Source organism: Mercenaria mercenaria, chromosome 7 (assembly GCF_021730395.1).
Source record: "Mercenaria mercenaria strain notata chromosome 7, MADL_Memer_1, whole genome shotgun sequence".
NCBI lineage: Eukaryota > Metazoa > Mollusca > Bivalvia > Venerida > Veneridae > Mercenaria > Mercenaria mercenaria.
In genome coordinates this window covers 73,769,843-73,794,697 of record NC_069367.1, presented here as the reverse complement: position 1 = coordinate 73,794,697, position 24,855 = coordinate 73,769,843, and the positions used below count along the sequence as shown (strand labels likewise).

At 34.3% G+C, this 24,855-nt stretch overlaps 1 protein-coding gene across 1 annotated transcript in view; it reads right to left on the bottom strand.

The window, feature by feature from the left end:
• Nucleotides 1-671: 671 nt before the first annotated feature.
• Nucleotides 672-24,855, bottom strand: part of LOC128558667 (myosin, essential light chain, adductor muscle-like) — a 51,037-nt gene continuing 26,853 nt past the window's right edge. The window contains exons 2-5 of the mRNA XM_053548665.1: nucleotides 18,258-18,404; nucleotides 6,842-7,009; nucleotides 6,235-6,321; nucleotides 672-4,756 (exon numbers count right to left, since the gene is read on the bottom strand). Coding sequence (XP_053404640.1) covers nucleotides 4,710-4,756; nucleotides 6,235-6,321; nucleotides 6,842-7,009; nucleotides 18,258-18,404 — 449 coding nt within the window. The 3' untranslated portion in view covers nucleotides 672-4,709. The remainder of the gene's footprint in view (nucleotides 4,757-6,234; nucleotides 6,322-6,841; nucleotides 7,010-18,257; nucleotides 18,405-24,855) is intronic.

Genomic DNA, 24,855 nt, shown 5'->3' with positions numbered 1-24,855 from the left:
TTTCGTTTATGTTGTCTTGGGCGACCTGTGGTTTTCCACTTTTTCTGTTTTGTTGAGTGTGTGTATGAACTAAATTGCGAACTAAATTGTGTCATTTGTGTGAGATGCAGGACCAAAAATGTTGTTTATAAAGGTTTTAAGTTTGAAGATGAAGGTTATATGAGGATCAAGGTCATTTTTATATAGGTCCGTTTGTAGGTCTTGCCACAAAGATTGTTGAGTGTGAGTATCAACTAATTCAGGTCATTAATATGGGCTGTAGGCGAAATGGTAAAATCTTGTTAACCAACATGTTGTTTGTGAGGTTTAAAGTTTTAAGGTGATAGTCATATGAAGGTCATGGTCATGTATATTAGGTCGTTTTGTAGGTCTTGCCATAATGTTTAATGAGTGTGAGTATTAACTAAATTGGGTCAATTTAGCGAGCTGTATGACCTTTAAGGTTTTAAGTTTGAAGATGATGTCATATGAGGTTTAAGGGCATCTATATAGGTCAGATAGTTTGTAGGTCTTGCCACAATGATTGTTGAGTGCAAATATGAACTAAATCGGGTCATTAATGTGAAATATGGTATGTACGGACGGACGGATGGACAGACAAACGTACGGACAAACGGATAAACAGTTCGATCGCTATATGTCCGGGGGCATAAAAACAAAAACAACCCAAAAATTTACTAAAATTTACTTTTTATTCTGCATAACGTCTTACAATTATTGTATAAATATTCTACATTTTGCTGCTATATCTATAAAAGACAAACTTGAAAAAGTAAATGCAATCAAGATTCCCAAACGATTGCTTGAATATATACATGTATATATGAGCATCTAAACAAAAAGCCCCGATCAAAAATCCAATTTTGATAACAAACATGTACAAAATGTATAGTTATAAATATGTGAAAAACGTCTCTGATGATTGTTGTTGTAAACAGAATTTATACGATATCATAAAATAAGCAACAGTACCAACACAGCATTTCACAATGATTATTTACTACAATGAGTGTTTTGCAGCATACTAAGTTTAAACATACGCAACTTTTGTACATCAGTATGATATCGGACTGTTTGAGTTTAAAACCCCAATATTTCTACACTTTAGTACGACTGACGTCAACTCGTCTTACTTACATACCATTATTGTGAAGATCGTGGCTGCTAGATTGCTATAATGCAGTAACAAAATATCTCTGTTTTCTTTTGAAAACGTTCTACATCAATATCAAATATACTTTTGGGATTTTTATATTAAAAAGGCAAGCAAGAACGTACATTACTGAGCGCCGATATAGTAATTTGATAAAATCAAGCAGAGGAAAAGAATTTCAGGAAAGGTGTTTCGAGGAAAAAGTCAGACAAAGCCAGACAGAGGGTTCATGTAGATGGAGGACTCAAGCCAAGTTAATGTATTTACAGTCAGCTCACGACCTGTTTGCGTTTCAGTATAAAAACAATGAGGAATAGTCACTGTAATAAAGCAAACCAATAAATAAGACAACGGCTATAGTTAGTAGTTTTAAATCCTTCCAAAGTGTAAATATATTTATAAATATCAATATGAATGTTTACTTGTAATGAAACTTACTTACATAATGTAGAGTGTGAACAGAAGTAGAAGTATGTTATATGAAAATGGGCATTGGGTTATACTTCAAAACGGTATAAACAATCCAAGGTGGAGACGAATTTGAAAATTCTTCGTAATCATGCTAACAAAGGGTTCAAATCCAAAACAGAAGGGCAAACAATAACACGTTCTAAAGAAAATCAAGTGTAAGTGTTGGTTTAATAGTTAGACGAGAAAATGTTAGTTTATATTTATAATTGGTAGGTAGGACGTATGGTAAGTGATATATGTGGGCTACAACAAAAAATATAACAATCCCAGCACACAGGTTTTAGGTTAAGATATCTGTCAAACAGACAGTTGTTTGAATACAATTTTAGATATGGTAAGTTAGTTCAGGGTGGTCTCCTAAGGTATTCATAAATTATGTTTTAGTTCTTTTGAAAGTTTAGCTCATTTATAATTGAAATGTATTACAATCCAACTTATTTACACAATGCTAGTACTTGCAACATAATTTATGTTGACACCTTTGAAATTGTTTGACAAATAGAACATTCCAGTAGTCCATTTTATATGGAAAAAAAATAAAAGGTTGATCATGCTGGAAAAACTATTTCATATGAACGATAATGAATGATTAAGTATGAAGAAACACGGAAGTACTTCATTAACTGCTAAACATTTATCTGTATTGTCAATCATTTAGTAAAACACGTAACAATTAGGTAAGTTCAGCCTGCAAGAATGTAAATGTTTGCCATCAATTGCAATCACCTTGATATGTTTAACCGCAATCATTTTGATAAGCTAAACCTGCAAAAATGAAAATGTTCATCTTCCAAGGCAAGCACTTCAATAGGCTTAACCTGCAAAGTGCAATAATTTTCAACTTCACCAGTATCCACTCCGATAAGCTCAACCTTCAAGAATATAAATGCAATCACATCGATAAGCTGTGCCTGCAAGAATTACAAGTTCATCTTAAAGTCATAGTTCTTAGGTTAGTACCTGCCTACGAAAATGTAAATCTCCACACATAAAATCATTCACTGAGGTAAAGCCTGTGTGCAATAATGTATAAAAATGTCGTTTACTCCAAATGAGGGTGACTTGCCGCATGTATATCTGTTACTTTATATTAAAAAGAATAGTTGGGTTACTTTGTTACAACAATTATCTGCCGTAGTTCGACTTTAGTGGCATTTTGTTGATACAAAGATGTTGGGGCAGACTACTATTATATGGTAGTCTAAACTTAAAGTAGGAACTTAACGAGGTAAATAATAAAGTAAAGAAATTTTGTTCAAGATTTAAAAATAAAGCTTTAGAATAAACAACGTCTAAAGGATAATGGGACGTTAAGTAAAATCTAAAGGGTTGTTGCTTGCAATTTGGTTATAGTTTGAAAAGCACAGATGGACAGATTTCACTCAAGGTTTTATATGTATTAGAATAAAAACATTTTGGTTGGATGAAGAGATTGTTGACAAATGATCTTATTTGCATCGGAAAAGGATAAGCGAGTTTCGAGATTTTGGTTAACATCTTTATAATGCAGGGTTGTTAACCACTGTAAAAAGCTGGTTTTGTTTCTTTTATCTCTAAATTCTAAATATAATCAAAGAAAGTATTATTAAGGTTTAGGAGAGTTTAGCGGTAATCTAGGAAAGATCGATATCGGCATTGGTAAATAGTATGCCTTAAGGATTTTGTTAAGAAGTGATGATTACATATTACCTACTTGTCATGTACTCTGTTGTCTGCTACATTTATGCACCTGGCGCCTTGAGATCATATGTTACTCGTAAAGGAGAGCCAGCTGTGGCTAATGCATCATATATAAGGGTTATGTAAGCGACAAAATACGTTACTATACTCTATTTTGCAATTAAATTTTTACAAACAGATACGCATATTATGACGTGTAACAACTACATGGTTATGAGGACCTTTATACAAAATGCAGCACCATACTTGAGCACTAAGATATGTCTGAACAGATTTATACAATATCAGCTTTGCCTTTTCTATGACTGCGATACTAACGACAGCTATGAATGTTACTTCATTACAACCATCTAGCATAAGACGATGTATCATCAAGAAACGGCAGTATTTAGCAAAATGGTGTCATGTGACATAAGTTAAAAATGATCTTTGTTTTCTTTTTCTTAAAACTATATACTGAACTCATTTGTAGTACTGAGAATGAGTGAAATAAGACAAGTAGATAAGTCGGAGGAATATTTGATCTTCAGTTTTAAAATGCCTAAATCGTTGTGTATTTTCCCACTCTAGTACTGATATATTATGCTTATTTGAATCAAGTGGGCAAAAGACTGCAAAACGCCATTATCTTTATGAAATAACACGTCACAGAAGATCCTATGTCGACTTGCAACAATAATGGTATGTAATTCTTAATGCGTATTGTTCTCGGTACAATGTATTCATCGGTGTTTGATGGTCTCGATGAAAGTCTTTGAGACAAATTAATGCTAAAATAAATAAAAACGCAATGACAGGATGTATGCCTTACAATATCATGAGAAGAATATGTTACAAAGACAACAAATGATATTAGCATAAACTATCAGAAATATATCTTAGAACGTAACGTCTGATATATAATTTTGTATGTACTAATATATCATAATGTTATCCATAATATAATAGGATAATATATACACAAAATTGACAAAAGGTTTGAAATACAATAGCCAGATATCGCGTTCCTAAACAGAAGTCCTGCTAAAAAACGTTACCTTTACGTAAATATCTTATGGAATTCCAGAATAATAATGTATAAAAGAGTGTTACAGCTGAGAACTATTAATGCAGATATCTTGAAAACTGGAAGTGTCACAGTATAATAGTTATACGGCAATAAGGATACATATTTTGAATTTCTACATTTTCATAAAACATTACTCTCGGAAAGAGTAAAATCAAAATGTTATTCAATATTTTTGATGTGAACAAAAACTAAACGTCAAAAGTATCGGTTTGCAACAAAATCCTTTTCTGTGTTAAGCGACAAATGTACAGTGAATTGAACACTTCCATACAGGAGACACAAATATGTTGACGTCTAGCGTACAAATCGAATCCACGAAGCAAATGACGATGTAGTTTATTTTTTCGCCCATTCGTGTCCTTTCAAAACTTTCTTGATGAAATCTGAAAGTATAAGAACGACATAGAGGTCATAAATTGAAAAACTGCAGGCGCAGTCCTTTTGAGCGATAGAATGTTTTATATAAAATATCTATTTTGAATAAATTGTCTTAAAGAACACAGATCAAGTTCAAACTGTCAAAAAAGAAACTTTCGTAAAACATAGATATTAAAAACTATACTGAACTATATTAAATTATAAATAAATATCCTAAGGACGACTGACCACTAATGAAACTAAATTTGCAACGAATATGGGATGATTCAAGACTAACTACGTTATATAATCATCTCCTAAATGTTGATTTTCGACACAGCACCGAATGTAAGAAATATACGCGCCTAACATCTAACACAATAAAAAATACGCTTAAACGGCAGTATTTGACTACTTGTTTACGACTCCTTTGAGAGTCCGCACATGTGCGAAAAAAGCTTAGAACATTTTGTGTACAAAGCCATTTTCCTTTGTTTGCAGATCGGCCAGGTTTGTATTCATAGCAAGGATATTGCATGTGCATGAAGACTGGACAAAAATGTTGACTGCGGAATGTTTCTACGGAGCATGAAAGTGACAATATAGCAACTGTGCATGAACATGTAATAGGTGGCATTTCGCAAGAGCGTCATCAATACATTTTTAAGGCAATACTATATAACATTTTTAAATTTGATAAACTCTGTGCACAAGTCTTAATAAGAGAAAATCAAATACAACAAAATGCATGGCTCCCTGGATGTGTTTGGGGTACTCTGTGCTTCCGGGAAATCTACCCTATTATTTTTTATAAAATACAATTTCAAGTACTTCGTCTACAATATCCATTTTCCACCACAGTTCATGTATATTCTGTGTGAAAGCTTCAGTCTAATAACAATGCAGGACTTTTTAAAACACTTTTATAGAGTTTACTCATCTATGTTATTATAAGAATACTTTTTGCAGTGCAACACAAATTTACTTTGAATTTCTGTGAATGCTGAGCTCTGAATCCAGCATATTATTTACTTTAACAAGAGGCAATAAGGTTAAAGTTGAGACTCTTACAGCTGTACATCCTTCTGGCCAAAACAAAAGGACTGCGAGGGAAGGTCTTAATCGCCTAGTGCATTTGAACCCATAATAATTTAACAAAGTCATCGTTTAGAAACAGTCATACCAGATATTTATTATATTGTCTATTTACATTTGGATTAACTGCATTTATCGATAGTCTTGCTTCTGCAAGAAATCACCACTGTATGATATAACCAGATATAGAATGAAGGAACTTCTATTCACTTGCCCCTCACGGTTGTGGGTTCGAAACCCAGCTTTGGGAGTAGAATTCGTTCATGTTAGAAAGCCATACAGCTGGTTTACGGAAGGCCGATATGTCCACTGACAAAAGTTGGAATGTCACCATAAGACCTATAATTCTATCCTGCAGTTGTGACACTAAACACAACTAAGTAAGTATATACATTAGAAACAAATGTACCTTCATATTTAAGATTTCCATCTATATCTGGCTGCGTGTCTGTATCAGTCATGATGGCGTCTGTCTCGGCATCAGTTAATCGTTCACCTAAGCAATTTAATAGACCGTATAATTCATAAAGAACCATAAAGAACCAATTCAAAGTTCTCTGCATCAATAAAAATTTTGTGCAGATAGAATGATCACACATTAAAAGTTGGCTACATAAAAAGTCATTTGTTGATTCCTATCCATTTTGACTACATATAAAAGAACAGGTAACTACAGTTCTATTTTATTCAAAAGAAAACAATGCCAAGTGAATACCCTGATATTATAAGAATATAGAACGTGAATTGAATATTATACAACTCATTCAAAACTATTGGTCTTGATAACTTGCAAAATAAAAACCTACAGATTCTCATATTTATTTTATCTTGCTAATATCTCAATAAAAAGCATTTCAAGTAATTCTTACAAAAGTGGATTGAAACAAAAATACTTTTGATTTTTTTATACTCTATATTGTCTTTTTGAAAAAGAAAATATTTCAGAAAGTGATTTTTTAAGAATAATAAAAAGAAAAAAAAACTACGAAGTAACTAACAACAGATGTAGGACTTACCCATTGCAGACAACATATAATTCATTTCTCCTGCGGTGATAAAGCCCATGCCTTCTCTGTCGAAAGATTTAAATGCTTCACAGAATTCTGCGTAGGTACCAGTATCTTCAATCTTAAGAATAGACTTTACAATTGGAAGGAACTCTTCGAAACTGAACTGTTTTTCACCTAAAGCAAATACAGCAGGAAATGTTAAACGTACTATTGTTAGGATGTTCAATGCTAATAACTGTTGTAGTAATATCACCAAAACATAACAATAATTTTGATATAATAGCTAATAATACTTTTTATAATTAAATAATGTTCAAAGCCGATAGAGTGCATATGAAGATATATATTTCCAATTTTGTCAAGCCGCCTTGTTATTCCTCGTTTCGTCAGCAATTCCCTAACACAACAAAACGTTTACATGTCGCTGAATAAAAATAGAGTCAGGCTGAAATTTAGAAAAATACTGAGGGTCACATGCATTAAGGATACAGAATTCTAGAAAACACCAAGTCTGACCTTGTTGGACAGAATGCTTTTCTAAAATGGCTTTAAGACAAAACTAAAAGACCGAAGTACATATGCATTATTTTTCGTAAAGCCTCTGGCTTTCACATGTATACTATAGCATTTTGTTCTGACTGCTCGATTAAGCCGCGAATTTAAAGAGACGATAAAACAAGCACGCTTACACCGGAAGTGCATGAAATAATCAACCAAGTAATCATATTTGTTCTGGCGTGCTGCGAAGTAAAAAGTGTGTATTACCCTCGTATAGAAATTGTTTAGAAGTTGGTAAGTATTTCTTATCTGGAGCTGCTGAGGACGTTGTCCCAGTAAATGTTGAAGATTTATTTCTATCTTCAGATATTTATTTGATATATTTTAAGAATATGAGCTCCAAACAAGACGACGTCTTGTTAGTTCCGATTCACACGAGGAATCGTTCTCCGGTCTTTCGGATGAATAAAATGTAAGACAACCCAAATCAGTGGTTACTATAGTTGAAAAAGTGGACACTTGGAAGGAGAAAGCTCCAAAAAAGAATACTAAAAAGTCAAGTTCAAAGTCTTCGAAGACTACAACTTCAAAGAAAACTGATTCAAGTAAAACTGACTCAAATAAAACTGATTCAAATAAAAGTCAGGAAAAGAAAACAAAAGTAGTGCTTTAGACATTACGAAATTATCTAAATCTGATATTGAAAATCTCAGAGACGTTCTTGGAATTCAACAAAACATGAATAATGTTGAGGAATCTGAATTCCAACAATACACTGATGAAACTTTTGATAACTGTCCTAATGTTAGGGTGTCCATTAATTCTGATGATATATCTGATGGGGAAATCCCAGATGAGCCATTTACGGCTTCTAAACTTGACATGGCCAACGCTTTGTAAGATAATAATGAGTCTGATGAAAATGATGAGTGGAATCTTCCAAGACTGAAAATACCTCAAAAAGGGAAACAAGTTTCTTCTTCCTTAGCTAAGATGATTAATGTAGCTTGTACTTCACAATGTGAAACAGATTCTCTGTTGGCTAAATATTCAGTGCCGAAGAATTGTGATAGGGCATGTGCTCCTCTTGTTAACAGTGAAATCTGGAAAATTATGAATAAACGTTCACAGACACAAGACAGATATTTAGCTCAGACTCAGAACTTAGTGATGGCAGGAATGACTCCTATTCTTAAGTTGGCGGAAGTTTTGAAACCGCAAATTATGTCTAACAGTGAAGCTAAAACTCTTCTTTCTGATGCCCTAACTCTTTTGGGGCAGGTTCAGTTTAATCATTCAGTGAGAAGGCGTTATCTCATCAGACCGTCTTTGAATAAGAAATACCATCCACTCTGTAATATTTCTATGCCAATAACAACATGTTTGTTTGGTGACGATGTGGCGAAAGAGATTAAAGCTTGTGACTCCACGACTTCTTTGAGCAAAGCTGACAGTTATTCATATAGAGGTAGGCCGACTGGCCGTTTTCCTAGACGTGGATTATACAGAGGCAGAGGTTTTTATTCTGGACCTCAAGATAATTCGCCTTATTGCTCCAGATATCAGCCCAATCTGACTAAAGTACATCTCCTATTACGCTACGCATAGGATCTGAAAACGACCTATTCATTTTCCTCGTTCTGCGGCCCTTCACTAGCCAATCAGAGCCTACTTACAAATCTTGCAAATCTACCTTAGCATTTACTTTTGATATTTACAATTCTTATGTCGTATTGTATCAGATAGCCGGTTGCTCAGTCGGTAGGCCACTTGCTTTGTAAGTGAGGGGTCCCGGGTTCGAGTCCTGAAATAACTGCATATTTTTCTTACTCTTTGACAATCGAACAAGTCGCCTGATTGGATAACATAAAAATAGCAATAATGGAAATCCAAAATATACAGAAGACGAATGTGAATGGGTCGTTCTCAGATCTTCGTTTAGAAGATCAAGTACTTTAGTCAGATTGGATATCAGCCTTACCCTCAAAGAGGTAGGCAAGATGCAAGGCAACAATACCGCATTCCAAAGAAAGCGCCAACAGCAACAGTTACTTCCCCAAACGGGAACTAGCTCTCAAGGAAAATAATGTAGGAAAGCTTAAGTCACATATTTCAAAATGGCTGTCTATTACTAAGAATACATGGGTAATTAATGCCATATCAGGTTATCGTATTGAATTTGAAAAAGAACCATATCAAAACAAAATTCCAAATGAGATTCCTTTTAACGAAGAACCATGGCAGATAGTAGATAATGAGGTCAAAGAACTGTTATGCAAAGGAGCTGTAGAAAATTCATTTAAGGGGGAATGGTACTTTGTCAAAATTTAAGATTTGCTAATAGTCGTATATACCAAAATAAACTTGAGATATTTCAAATTTGTATCATCATCTTTTAGAGCGATAAACATTTCGTATGACGTTACCATGACGTTTGCAGACATGACCCGTTTTCGCGCGTTTTTACGTCCGTTAATGGTAGCATAAAATGGTATAAACTCGATACTACAAACGTATTGTTGGCGTCAATGCATTAGATTATATATCAAACGACAGAATAAAGCAATTTCTTAGTGATCATTAACATGAAAAGGTATTTTCTATCTGAATTTTCGAAGGAGGTTCGAAAACAGACATTTGGGTTGTTTAAGAAATTCAGGAAAAAATCGCTTCTGATCCATTTTGCAAAAAAATGGCCCGTGATTTTTGCCAATTTTTTGTATGTAAAAATTCATTATGTTGTTAATGGGTGCCCAAAAAAGAAAAAAGTTCACCGAAGCGTTTTTCTAGTACAACCATTTGAATTAGAGCATTGTGACGCAATAAACAACGTCGCTTAAGACATGACGTAAACACGTGAATATTTACATTATTAGCCTTATTTTTACACCAGTGGCTGCAAAGATGGTGCTCTCCATACATATGTGGAACTATGCTTTCTAGCGCCTGTATTAATTTAGCTTCTCCTTTTTCTTCAAGATTTATTGAAACTCACTTTGCACTGGAAAACAAGCTTGCAATGGAAATTATTTTCTATTATTAATTGTTCTTTAAAAAAATATTCAGGACAATTAAAATGTAGAGTAAAAATATGTTAAACTTTGTACATCAGTCCAGAATTGCTTGCCTCTTTATGCAACTGAGCACGAATATCGGGCTCCATAGCTTTTACAGAATTGCTCCATTTTTTGGCATCTGTGAAGTTGACCATATTTAATTGTTTTCGTGATAAGTTTTCACACAGTTATTGTTACTTTCAAACATTACATATGTTGCAACAATATTTGTTACTTATTTATAAACTTGAACCCATATAATAAAACAGTTATTGACTGTTAAGCCATCGTATATGATGTGATATTCAACGGAGGAGGACAATATTGACTTTTTCCAGTGAATACCATAGCATATCCAATGGCTCAAGGGTCAATAATAATATAATTTTCAAAACGAAATTAACATAAATAATTGACAAAAAACTCAATAAATGTATTGCTTTTTTTCACTCTAACTTTTAGAAAATTATTAAAGTTATATAGCAGTCATAGATAATTATCACTCACACGGGTGTGTTAAATTTACATATATAATATTTTTGTATGTGTATTTATTTTATGTAATAAGTTGCTTTGAAACAACATAATATTTTGATGGCAAATTTATATTTATAGATAGATTTATTGATAATATTTCTTTAGTACTAATATTTACGAGATTATCCCATTTTTGTCTTTATGCAAAAATATAGCCAAGGGAGACAAACAGATACAGATTAAGTACGGCTGTTATATACATTCTTATTACAGAAACACAACCTAAAGTATAGATTTGTACCAGCATCGTGTTGACTTGTCAGGAAATTATCAATAGCGCGGTACGGTGACCTCGGAAAAAGGGGCGCAGAACATGCGAGATTGTCGGCTTATATGGAAATTCCAAATGAATTCATATTATTGTTTGTTTTGATTGATAGAATCCTGTTTTACGGCCCTTTCAGTATTTCAGTTATGTCAGGCAGGTAGACACGCTTACTGTCGCTCATTGGCTGTTTTTTTATTAAAAATATAAGCATTCTTAATTTATTAAGACCTATTATAGAGCCATTCTATTCAAACTTATTCTTTCTAAAATACGTGTAAAATAAAAGCTCAGTACATAATCCAGGATCGAGAACGGATTTAGCATCTTTTTGAGTGATCGTTCTCTAGTGTATACTGCTAGTTTCTATTTGGACCAACATTGCAAACTTTAATATATTTTTATTGAATTTTAGGAAAGACAATATTGTGAAATAAGCGCGGCGGCATATGAACGAACATTCATCATTCTATATGTCGTCATGTAAACGGAAGGGGCATGTCCGTGATGGCATGTTTAACATTCATAATTTAGTCGTTTCTATTCAGTTTTTTTCCCCGTCCTGTACAACAATATAACAAATAACAGAATATTTAAATGAAATGAGCCGCGCCTTGTGAAAACCAACATACGGTGGCTTTGCAGTCTGGTCAGGATCCATGCTGTTCGCTAACGGTTTCCTAAATTGCAATAGGCTTTAAAAGCGAACAACATAGATCCTGACAAGACTGCGCAACCTGGTCTGGATCAAAGCTAGTCGCAAAGCCACTATGTTGGTTTTTTCATGGCGCGGCTCAAATAACATATGTTAAAACAGGTAGAACGGTATCCATTTATGTAAATGTTTTGACGTGTAATCTTTGCAAACAGTACACGGCGGAATCTTAAAATTCATACGTAACATTCGAATTTTAAAATTCCGTTGTACTGCTTGCAAAAGAAAAATAGCGTATATATATAAACTGTCAACTTTTAAGACTGCCTACGTGGTCTGATTCACTGAGATATCTCACTGATGGAGGACTGTAAGTTCGAGCCCCGCTACCGAACATGGCTCTTTATGTGAGAACACTTGGTAGTTTGTGTCGGAGGTTAGGGGTTTAGTACTGGGCGTTCCCAGGAACAATGTTTAAGGAAACTACCCGCCATACTGTTGAAACGAGCGTAAAAACTTGATTCAGAAAATTAATCAACTTTTTTAACAGTCTTATTACCGTTTCTATAAATCTGCCTTTAATTGTATCATTAATACAATTTAAACGAAATTCACATTCGGATAGAACTGTGCGGAAATGTTTGTATTTTAATTATCCCATGCTTACCTAATGCAGCTGCAACGTTTATTAAATAGGGGTTCCGTAAAATGCCGTAGCATTTTAGATTTTACATCTAAATGTTTTTCAGTCATATAACGGCGGGCTGTTAACCTAACCAGTTTTCCTGGATTCTGTACCAGTACAAACCTGTTCTCCGCAAGTAACTGCCAACTTCCCCACATGAATCAGAGGTGGAGGACTAATGATATCAGACACAGTGTCGTTCATCAAATAGTCACGGAGAACATACGCCCCGTCCGAGGATCGAACTAGCGACCCCGAGATCCGTAGACCAACGCTCTTACCTATTGAGCTAAGCGGGCGGGCTTCAGTAAAGTCTTTTTCCGCATATTTTGCAACCATTGTCAAATACATTACCAAAATATGCATAATCGACGATTCTGCTATTTTGCTTTTCTCCGTTTTATTATCACTCCCGACACTCCCTTTCTTCAAAAACTTAACTTTTAAACCTTTTGAACAGTCCGTATTTATCGCGACTTATTTTAGAGAGCAGCTGAGTTTGAAAAAGGTGCATGAAGTGGCTATTGAAATGAACATCAAGAACTTCTAGTAATTTAAAAGATACGCACTTTTCAATGAAAATATTTTGGAATACTGCATGTTATGAAATGTGTAATATTTTTACGATTAGATTGAAATATTTAATTCATGTCTCATAACTGCTTGTTTATAGGTTTCCAGGTAGAATTATGACAAGCCATTTAAAAGAAACACATGCAACATTACATAACGATTACATGTCTTTTAACGACGCTGCAGTAGTCAAGTTCAAACGGTTTTACTACAAAAACGCTTCGGTGAACTTTTTTCTATTTTGGCATAGATATTAACAACATAATGAATCTTCACATACAAAAATTTGGCAAAAATTCCACGGGCCAATTTTTTGCAAAATGGATCAGAATCGATTTTCTTCCTGAATTTTCTTAAACAACCAAATGTCTGTTTTCGAACCTCCTTCGAAAATTCAGATAGAAAATTCCTGTTCATGTTAATGATCACTAAGAAATTGCTTTATTCTGTCGTTTGATATATAATCTAATGCATTGACGCCAACAATACGCTTGTAGTATCGAGTTTTATACTATTTTAATGCTACCATTAACGGACGTAAAAAGCGCGAAAACGGGTCATATTTGCGACGTCATAGTAACGTCATACGCATGTTTATTGCTCTAAAAGATGATGATATCAATTGGAAATATCTTCAAGTTTATTTTGGTATATAAGACAATCAGCAAATCTTAAATTTTGACAAAGTACCATTCCCCCTTAAGGAAGAAGATGAATTTATTTCTACAATATTTATTGTACCTAAACCTAATGGGAAATTTCGCCCTGTTATCAACTTGAAATATTTGAATGAATTTGTCAAATATGATCATTTTAAGCAAGAAACATTCAAATTTGTTACTGATCTCTTGCAGAAAAATGATTTTATGACTTCAATAGATTTACAGGATGCGTATTTTTCAGTCCCAATTCACCCTGATTCTCAGAAATATTTGAAATTTTATTGGAATCACAGTCTCCTGAAATTTGTTGCACTCCCTTTTGGTTTAAAATCAGCTCCTTATGTATTCACTAAAATTCTTAAGCCAGTATATGGGTGGTTACGGTACCAGAATGTCTGATGTTCATATTATATAGATGATTCTCTCAATATGAATCAGGTTAAAACTGTTTGTCAAGACAATACATGTACAATTGTTGACACACTTCAGGATTTGGGTTTTGTCATTAACAGAATAAAGTCTGTTTTAGTACCTACGCAAAAAATTATCTTCTTTGGTTTTCTCATTGATTCAGTACAATTCAAAATCTTTTTAACAGCAGAAAAGATTCAAAAAATTATCTTAAAGGGAATTCCTATAGTTTTTTTTATGCGCATATTTCTGCGCAGCCGACACTTTCTATGGAAAACTGAACTGAAGTCAACATTTGTTGAAACATGTTACAGACAATCTTAAATATGAGGAATCTTGAATGAAATAACATTTTTGATAAGTTTTATCAGTAATCAAATGTTGATGCTAGTTTATGTTGTATCGAAAAGTGTCCTGCCTGACAGGTATCTTGCTATTTTTGTGGTTGTGTTTTCACATCACATTTTAGTACAAAGACTGTGTTGTTCATATAATGTAAGATAATTGACTTAGTATTGATAAGACAATATCACCTTTCAGATTATTTAGTATGCAATTATAGAAAGAATTAAGAATTTTTAAAACTTTTTTTAAACTTTTAGCAGACATACATGTAATCAATTTGGGCAGGTTCGCGCCATTTCCGTCCGAACAGGTGTTGTATTCCAGCGGTCTTAACATAAAATTTAGCCTGGTGACCCATACATTTTTAGCCATTTTTATGCTCACAATACAATTATCTATACACAAGAAAAAAAGGAAAAAATTCTATGAAACAGTTTTTTCATAATTTAAAAAAATAGTCTTCACTATGGGTATTTTTCATTGAAAAAAGTTCACAAAAGTAAATATGAAACAATTTTTTTTTCATTTGTACCCATCATTGTAAGGATAGAGTGTTACAAATATGACTATGATATCAAATAAGTATATAATAAAATCTGTAATAAGAAAAAAACATTATTGTGCTGCCTGGATGTATATTTTAGTTGGTATTTATAAAAAAGCAGAAAATCATGAAAATGTTGAAAAATCGCTGGCAGTTTCAACAACAGTGGGTGTGTTCAAAACAATTTTCCACAAAAACAAGCCTGGTGACCTATTGTTTTTATTTGTTCATTGTTTTCAGCACAAATTTTCCTATCATATATGTGAATTAAAAAGGAAAAAAACTATGGCAATTCTCTTTAAAAGCAGAAAATTTAATCAAAAAAGGATACTGTAAAATCATTTAATTTCGTGGGCATGAAATTTCGTGGTTTTGGTCAAAACGGCAATTTCGTGGGGATATGAATTCGTGGATTTCAACTTTTGAACATAAAACAAATGGGAATTTTATTTGTTCATTGGGATTAAATTTCGTGGATTGACACTACAACAAAATCCACGGAAATTAGTCCCCCACGAAAATTAATGATTTCACAGTATGTCTTTGTTAGGGAGTTAGCTTCTTTCATTGGGTTAATAGTTAACGCCTTTTACGCTATACTTGAAGCTCCACTCCATTACAGATCTTAAGAGAGAAATAAGATAGCAGGCTTGGGTTTAGATAGGAATTTTGAAAACAAGGTTACTTTGACAAAGGATGGTATTGAAGAGTTAACCTGGTGGTCAAAAAATGTTGAGGCAAGGAATGGTAAACCTATAAGGCCTAATCCTGTTGATCTTAGATGTAGGACAGATGCAAGTTCTCTTTGGTTTGGTGCTGTAAACCTGTCGAATCTACAGCCCTTAGCGGTAGATGGAACTCGGTTGAAGCAAGAAACAACATTAATTATCTCGAGCTTCTTGCAGTTTTCTATGGTTTACAGTCATTATTTTCCAATAATAGATCAGTCCATATAAAAATTGAGTCAGATAATATCTGTGCAGTGACATATATAGATGATATGGGTGGCATAACATCAAAATGTATGGATCAATTATCATACAAAATTTGGGATTGGTGTATACAGCGAGATATTTTCATTTCAGCTGTCTATATCCCTGGTAAAGAAAACACTGCAGATTTTTATTCCAGAAAATTTTCAGATTCTACTGAATGGATGCTTAAAATTTCAATTTTTGAAAGGACAAGTAAACATTTTTTCATCCAAGATATAGACCTATTTGCTTCTAGGTTGAATAACCAGACTCCCTGTTTTGTAGCATGGTTTCCAGAACCGGGAGCGTTTCATAGTGATGCTTTCACAATGAGTTGGCATGGTTATTTGCCATATTTTTTCCACCTTTCAATTTAGTTGGGAAAGTGTTAAACAAAATTATTCAGGACAGTCAAAAAAGCCATTCTAGTTTTTCCATATTGGAGATCGCAGTCGTGGTTCCTTTTATTATTGGAAAGTATTTCTTCTCTCCCTGTTAGGTTACCAAGGCACAGAGACCTCTTGACTCAACCACACAATGGAAATTCGCACCCACTAGGGAAAGCTTTGAAGATCACCGTAGTGGCTATGTCCGGAGATCACTCATGTATCAGGGACTTCAGGAAGACATTGCCAAAGTTATTACAAATTCATGGAAAGAGGGTACAAGGAAACAATATAATTATGCATGGAACAGGTGGATTATTTGGAACAATATCAGGGCGTCAAATCCCATTCAGACGTCTGAGGTTGTAGTTTTAAAATATTAAAATTATTTGTATAAAATCGGTAAGTCATACAATGTGATAAACACTCACAAGTCAATGCTTTTACAGACATTAACTTTTTCTGGTAACAGTTGGTGTAAGGATCCTACTTTAATAGTGAGATACATGAAAGGTATTTGTTGTGTAAAACCTCCAAAGCCGAAGTACGTATTTACATGGGATGTGTCTTGTGTCCTTAGGTTTCTTTCTACATTATTTCCCCTTGAGGGCCTCAGCATTAAAATGCTTACATTCAAGCTAGTAGCCTTAATAGCTCTTTCTACAGCACATAGGGCACAAACTTTAGTGTCAATGAACTTGGATTATATGCTGAAGGAACAGCATTGTGTTATGTTTATGTTTGCTGGTATGTTAAAGACATCTAGACTGGGACATTCATTCGTGCTTAAAATTGAACATTATGAGAATGAAAGACTTTGTCCTATGCATACGTTACTTTATTATATTAAGGAAACTAAGAAGTTGAGACAGTGTAAACAAGTGTTGATTTCTTATATTACTTTTCAACCAGTTACAACTAGTACGGTAGCTAGATGGTTGAAACACGTTTTGTCGCTCTCTGGTATTGATACCTCAGTTTTTCAGGCTCATTCTTATAGAGGGGCTGCAGTGTCTGCTGCCTTTTCCAGTGGCTGTTCTTTGCAGAAAATACTAAGTACAGCTGAGCTGATTAGAAGGTTTTATAAAAGACAGTCATTGTCTAATGATAATATTTCTTTCATTCAATCTGTAATGAAATAAATGAATGATTATAAGTTGTTATAGTATACATGTGAAAGCCAGAGGCTTTACAAAACATAATGGACCCCCATCCAAGCTTTAGTGAAGGATGGGGAGCATTATTAGAGTAAAGCCGGAGGCTGAGCATGTATACACCCGCCCATTATTTGGTATGTGGTATATATACTTACATTTGTTTGAAGTTTTCAATATTTACTTGGTTAATAAGTGTATCTATTGTTTTACCCTCCCAGTTGCTTTCTTAAGCAACAAAACAGATCTTTAAATTAAGATTACTTGGTTGATTATTTCATGTACTTCCGGTGTAAGCGTGCTTGTTTTATCGTCTCTTTAAATTCGCGGCTTAATCGAGCAGTCAGAACAAAATGCTATAGTATACATGCTCAGCCTCCGGCTTGACTCTAATAATGCTCCCCATCCTTCACTAAAGCTTGGATGGGGGTCCATTTTCATTTCAGCTCTGACTAAAGACCCTTTCTTAACATACGAAAATAATAAGTACTGAAACTTAGGTTTAAAATGACAAACATATGTGAAAGAAAACTTTCAAGTCCACCTCAGACTTTTCCTACATTGCAAGGGAGACAGTAGCATATATATATAAACGGTAGTGGTGTAAATGAGCAACCACAAACATGTTACAATCTCGCCATCTCCTGGAACACTAACGAAACAGAAGATAAACTCACCTGGCTTGTCGGTCCCTCCATGTTTCTTTACAATAGCAACAGTTGGGTTCAATCCTAGACATCTCAATAAGTCGCCGACCTTCTCCGCGCCAATAAGCCCATCCCGACCATCCCAGAAATCGAAAAGATCAAACACCTCCCGAACATCTGAAAATAGGAAAAGGAAAATGAAGCAAACTGATGGATATTATAAAGAAGGCCCCCATATGAGAGATCGGCGTACGCTTGTACTGCGCTGGGCAAAGACGTTAGGATAAACACCATACTGGTCGTCTTTTGAATATGTTTTTCACTTTATCACAACTGACCCGGTAACCTATTGGTAAAATTAGAGCATGCATTTAAGTACGTGGTTCTTTAGAAATACCTGCAAGGCAGCTATTCAGTGAACTGCATACTGTTTACAGGTGAGTATGTAAATTTAAAAATGGTCTGGCAGTCCTTAAAAACAGGGCTTGTCCTGAAAGGCTTTACGGAGAGGGCTCGTCCTGGCAGGCCCAAAACAGCAGTGACACTAAATGGCATTGCTGCTCTAAGACGTCTGATTGATGAATATTCCAGGCACACAGTGTCCGAGATAGCGTCTTTTCTTGACATGTCAACGGGGAGAACTCATGCGATTCTCACCGAGCATGTGGGTTAAAGAAAGGTTTGTACCAGATGGGTGCCTCACATGTTAACCGAGGAGCGAAGAAACACTGAAAAAATTCTCTCCTAACAGGAGATGAGACCTGGATATACTTTAAAAGCCACAGCGTCGCGTTAACAACAGACAGTGGCTGCGAAAAGGTGTTCGTAGATCAGTAATTGCAAAAAGAACTAAAGGTGCCAAAAAAGTTTTGTATTCCGTCTCCTTTAACTCAAGGGGTACTGTTGTTCGAATTCCTATAATCGTCAGGAAAATCAGTCACTGTAAAGTTTTATAGAGACAAAGTACTGAAAATATAAAAGTATGCGTCCAAGGACTGATCTTCGCGGTCACCAGTTGATCCATGACAACGTTGCGGCTCACAAGAAGTGCCATCGTTTAAAAGTTCTGAGAGATGAAAAAGTGGTAATAATCAATCATCCCGCTTATTCACCAGATCTAAGTCCTCTTGACTTTTTCCTCTTTCCAAGGCTGAAAAGGGTGCTGATTGGGCACAAATATTCATCGAATAAAGCTCTACGGATTGGTATTTTTCATTTACTTACGAGAATACCAAGGGGAGACTTCGCTGCACCTTTCACCTCTTGGATTTCTCAACTGCGAAAGTGCGTGGAAGTCAAAGGCGAATACTTTGAAGGGATAAACTTAAAGTCCGCACTCAGACTGCGTACCATATTCCAACACGATAGTCAATACTTTTAGAATGGCTTTCGAATATATTGAAATTGTTTTGTTTTTTTCAATATTCTTGGGAAATTTTGAGCCATCACAGACAGACATTGACGTTCTAACTGTTATCATGTCAGTTGGATGCTACTTCATTACTTTTCCAGAATATCGACAATGATTTAACTTTCACCTCCAAAATGTTATATATGAAGGTAGTAGCGAAGTAATACGATCTTGTTGTATTTGTTAATAAACAAATGACATTTACTGATACTTACAGGTGACAGTTACGTCGGATATTTACAACTGATATTTACAGGAGTTCAGTAGTTTTCTGTTTCTTTTCGTATTGTTGGGTTATTCCATCTATAATTATCTCTAATATAGATCTGCCCTCAGATTGATTTCAGATATGACAATACATTCATCAAATGACTGAAGCATGACAATGATTGAAAAAGGAATGAAGACGCCAAGAACACCCATAGTCCTGCTGGAAAAAATTTATTGTTCTGCAAACTTAAATCTTACGTCTAAATCTCAAACTGATATATACGATAACGCTTTCTGATGATTTCAGTATTAAACTGACAAGAATAGAACTGGAATCTTTTTGATATGTTATAAAAAGATACATGTTAATCAATACCTTAGGTATATTTATCAAGACAAAACTCGGCTGTGTCAGTTGGGCACTACTTTACCGCGACGCTAACTGAATTTCCAAACATATGACCGTTGTAACTAGTTGCAGAATAGAACAGGTTGCTGGTAAACCTGCTAATAGTTTCTGAGATTTGTGCATGTGACTGTGAGATTTGTTAGGTCAACCTATCGGTAATATGTCAAACATTCGTATCATTTTAATTATGTTACAGTGAACATTAGACGTTTTAAGAAACAACATGATAATATTAATGGTAATAAATGTGTTGTTCTTGGTGATGGTACCTGTAAGCTGAGGTCTTTAAATAGATCGACTTTGGCACGCGGGTTGTTCGATTTTATTGTCTGGTGAATTGTGATTTTCCAAAGATAATAAATCTACGTTTTTCATTCCACACCTATTTCTTTTCCACGGAGTGAATCCAGATCACGCGGTCATAAAAAGACACATCCTGGCTCATAAAAAATCAAGGACTTGGTTAAACTGAATCTTTAGATGTACTTTTAATTTATGATTGTTCTAAGTCCAAACTGCGAGAAAATAGAATTATATAGCAGAATGTATACCGTAAGCAGACCTAGTTTGTTACCAAGCTACTGAATGTTTAGCTTGAAAAGAAAAATACACTTTACGAAACTTATAACTCTCCCCATACCACCATCTCGATATCTTTGTCATTATCTTTCATTCACTCATAGAACATACTTGAAATTATTCCTATTCCAATATTTCGGAAAATATAAAGAATTTCATTATATTTCAAGAAGTTTTTGACAAACTAATTTCTTCATCATGTCATATCTTGGGAATAACTCTAAATTTACTTTGATATTCGACCATATAGCACTAAAACGCCAATATGTACACCTGTGTATCCTTATCAATGATATTTGCTCATTTAATAATAATTCTTTTCTGTGTATTATTGTGACTTTTTAAAAACGGGTTGAGGTCGTACATTGAAAAAACGTTTTTGCACTATTTGACTTTGTTGATATTTTCATCTTACTTACAACTTATCTAAAATTGTTAGAAATTTGATAAAGTAATTTTAGAATTATGCAAGATACCAATGTGCGTTAGGTAAGTTCACTCATTTTTGTATTTTGCATGTAATTAAAAGTACCTGTTGTTGGATTTTTGGAGCAACCCGTCTGCTATATTTTTCTGTTACAGATTCTTTTTGTTGCAGGCCTGCTTTGCGATGCATTGCACTATGACTGTGTTTTGGGGAGCTGTGTGCTTTCGGGAAATCTAACATTACCTTCTATTTTATTCTTGTTTTATTAGTAAATTTTAATATCAAATAAATAAAACAAAGTCCGTCAACGCTTACAGAATTCAGAGAATATAAAACTACAGCTTTATACATGTATACCTTTAATGTAAATTTAATCATCTAAGCACACACGTATTAAGCGTATGATTTAAATGAATACAGATCATATAAGATGTTGGATATCGAAAATCATATAATTATTGAAGTGGTTCAATTCTCAATAATCATTATTGTTATTAACGAAAGCTAATACACAAGTCTCAACAGTTTGCCAGGAAAACACAGGACAATGCAACAAAAAGACACTGAAATGCGTGTTTTGTACCCTGTGTGGTATTTTCAAAAGACATAATAGGTAAAAATATTTGAACTAAAAGTGTGGCGTTTATCTTTGCGCTAGGGGTATGGCTCTTGCATGAGACATACTATATTCATCTGATGATTGTTGGTGCCAGCATAGTCTGAAATCAAACTCTCGCTTGCAAGCCAGACACTGAATATCTGTTTTCCAGGGTAAAACATTTCCAATCTTACAGATAGCTGCAGGTCAGTCTGCCTGTTTCCGCACAAAAGCTTAGTGTATAATGCAGAAAGAACAAGACGCAGAAACCGATTTTATAACCGCTGTAAATATGTAAAAGTACATATAACACGGTGTATATAATTCTGGCAGTATAAAGTTGTTAGTTTGATAAAAAAACCTCGTAATATCCGAATGATTATGAAAATATAATTTCCTCTCGTGCACAATTTCCTAAACGCTTTCATTCTCGCTACTATATCTAAACCATAAAATATCTCATACACTTCACTAGTAAAAGCATAAACTAAACAGACGAAGAGGCAAGAGAAACTGTTCATATCAGAGATAACGAAAAAAAAAACCTATATATTACAAGAGGGCCAAGATGGCCCTAGGTAGCTCACCTGAGAAACACACCATAACAGTGTAAACATGTTTGACCTAGTGATTTCATGGAAACAAATATTCTGGCCAATTTTCATAGGATTGGACCAAACATGTGGTCTCTTGAGTTTAAACAAGTATTTTCTTTGATATGACCTAGTGACCTACTTTTTGACCCCAGATGATCCATATTCAAACTTGACCTAGATGTCGTCAAGGCAATCATTCTGACCAAATTTCATGAAGATCAATTGAAAAATCTAGCCTCTATCACATACACAAGGTTTTTCTTTGATCTGACCTTGTGACCTAGTTTTTTTTTAACTCAGATGACTCATATTCGAACACGACCTGGATTTCTACAAGGCAATTATTCTGACCAAATTTCATGATGATCAATTGAAAAATGTGGCCTCTATCGCATGCACAAGGTTTTTCTTTGATTTGAAATAGTGACCTAGTTTTTTGACCCCAGATGACCCATGTTCGAACTCGACCTGGATTTCTTCAAGGCAATCATTCTGACCAAATTTCATGAAGATCAATTGAAAAATACAGCCTCTATCGCATACACGTTTTTCTTTGACTTGATCTAGTGACCTAGTTTTTCAATCCAGATGACCCATATTCAAACTCGACCTTAATTTTATCAAGGCAATCATTCTGACCAAATTTCATGAAGATCAATTGAAAAATACAGCCTCTATCACATACACAATGTTTTTCTTTGATTTGACATAGTGACCTACTTTTTGACCCCAGATGACCCATATTCGAACTCGGCCTAGATTTTATCAAGGCAATCATTCTGACCAAATTTCATGAAGATCAATTGAAAAATGTAGCCTCTTTCGCATACACAATGTTTTTCTTTGATTTGACCTAGTGACCTAGTTTTTGACCCCAGATGACCCATTTTCGAACTTGGCCTAGATTTTATCAAGGTAATCTTCTGACCAAAATTCATGAAGATCAGTTGAAAAATACAGCCTCTATCGCATTCACAAGCTAAATGTAGACAGACGACAGACGACGGACGGACGGACGGTTAGCTAAAAAACCAACATGAACATTTAAGGAAATACGATTTTTCATACTTTTTTTAGAATATATTGGCGTGTATAACACGTGAAGGGGCCGAACGTCTTTACGTATACTTAAAACATAACTGATGATGTATTTCATACCAAATGAAAATTCAGAAACAACGATTAATATCTTACAGAATTATAGTCTCGTTAATTTTAATATTTCCATTTATTCATCAAAGTTACTTTTGATGTATTGAAGTAAGAAAAGACAAAATTATGCACTTATAGTTGTTTGTTTGAACATTTTGCCATGAACGCACGTATAGCGTATAACGACGAAGCGCACCCTGTCGAAAGTTCATGAACGCACGTATAGCGTATGTCGACGAAACGCACCCTGTCGAAAGTTCATGAGCGCACGTATAGCGTATGTCGACGAAGCGCACCCTGTCGAAAGTTCATGAGCGCACGTATAGCGTATGTCGGGGAAGCGCACCCTGTCAAAAGTTCATGAACGCACGCAGAGCGCATGTCGACGAAGCGCACACTGTCGAAACTTTGCATCAAGAGCTATGGTACAATCGATACATAATAGCTTCATAGATTAAACGCTGGTGAAAGGTAAATATATTTTTACTAAATATACTGAATATAGGTAAGCTGATACCATTCTTTCGAGAATATTTGTTTTTGTCTTCATATTCATTTAACAAAATAGTCGTTACAAAACAATGAATTAAATATTAAACAGCAAATAAATAGGAAACGATAACGAAAACTTTATCAGGGTTTTCTTTATAGTCACTACGATTCAAAAGTAGTACAATTATTTTGTCACGGATAATGGTTTCACTACCCGATTCCTCTTTTCTCAATAATAACATAACATATTATCGTTACAAATACCATACGCGAGCAGTACTTAGGCATTTCAACTCTTTGATACTTTATGTATATTACGAATATAAAAAATAACAGCTATAGATCTGTTACCATGCATTGTGTAACATTTATAACAACTGTGTATAAGTTTTTAATTTTAATGATCTAGCTAGGTTACGGCTGCGTACCGTAGCATGCCATGTTTCTATACATCACCTGAACTTTGTTTATATTTTTCTTGTTATGAGAAATAAAGAGTAGAATAACTATTCACATCTTCAAATAGTAAACAGCTAATGTCTGGGTGAATTGATTATACTTTTTTTTTAAAAAATGGCTATTTTTCTGTATACTCAATTTGATATAAATTCTAACACTGTTTGAACATTTTTAAAGAAGCTAATTGCCATTAGACATAAATCCACAAAATTAATTGTTCTGTCTTGAAATATAAGTACTGGTTATGGATGATGAATTTCAAACTTTCGCAAGTACTTACTGATAATTTTGTCTT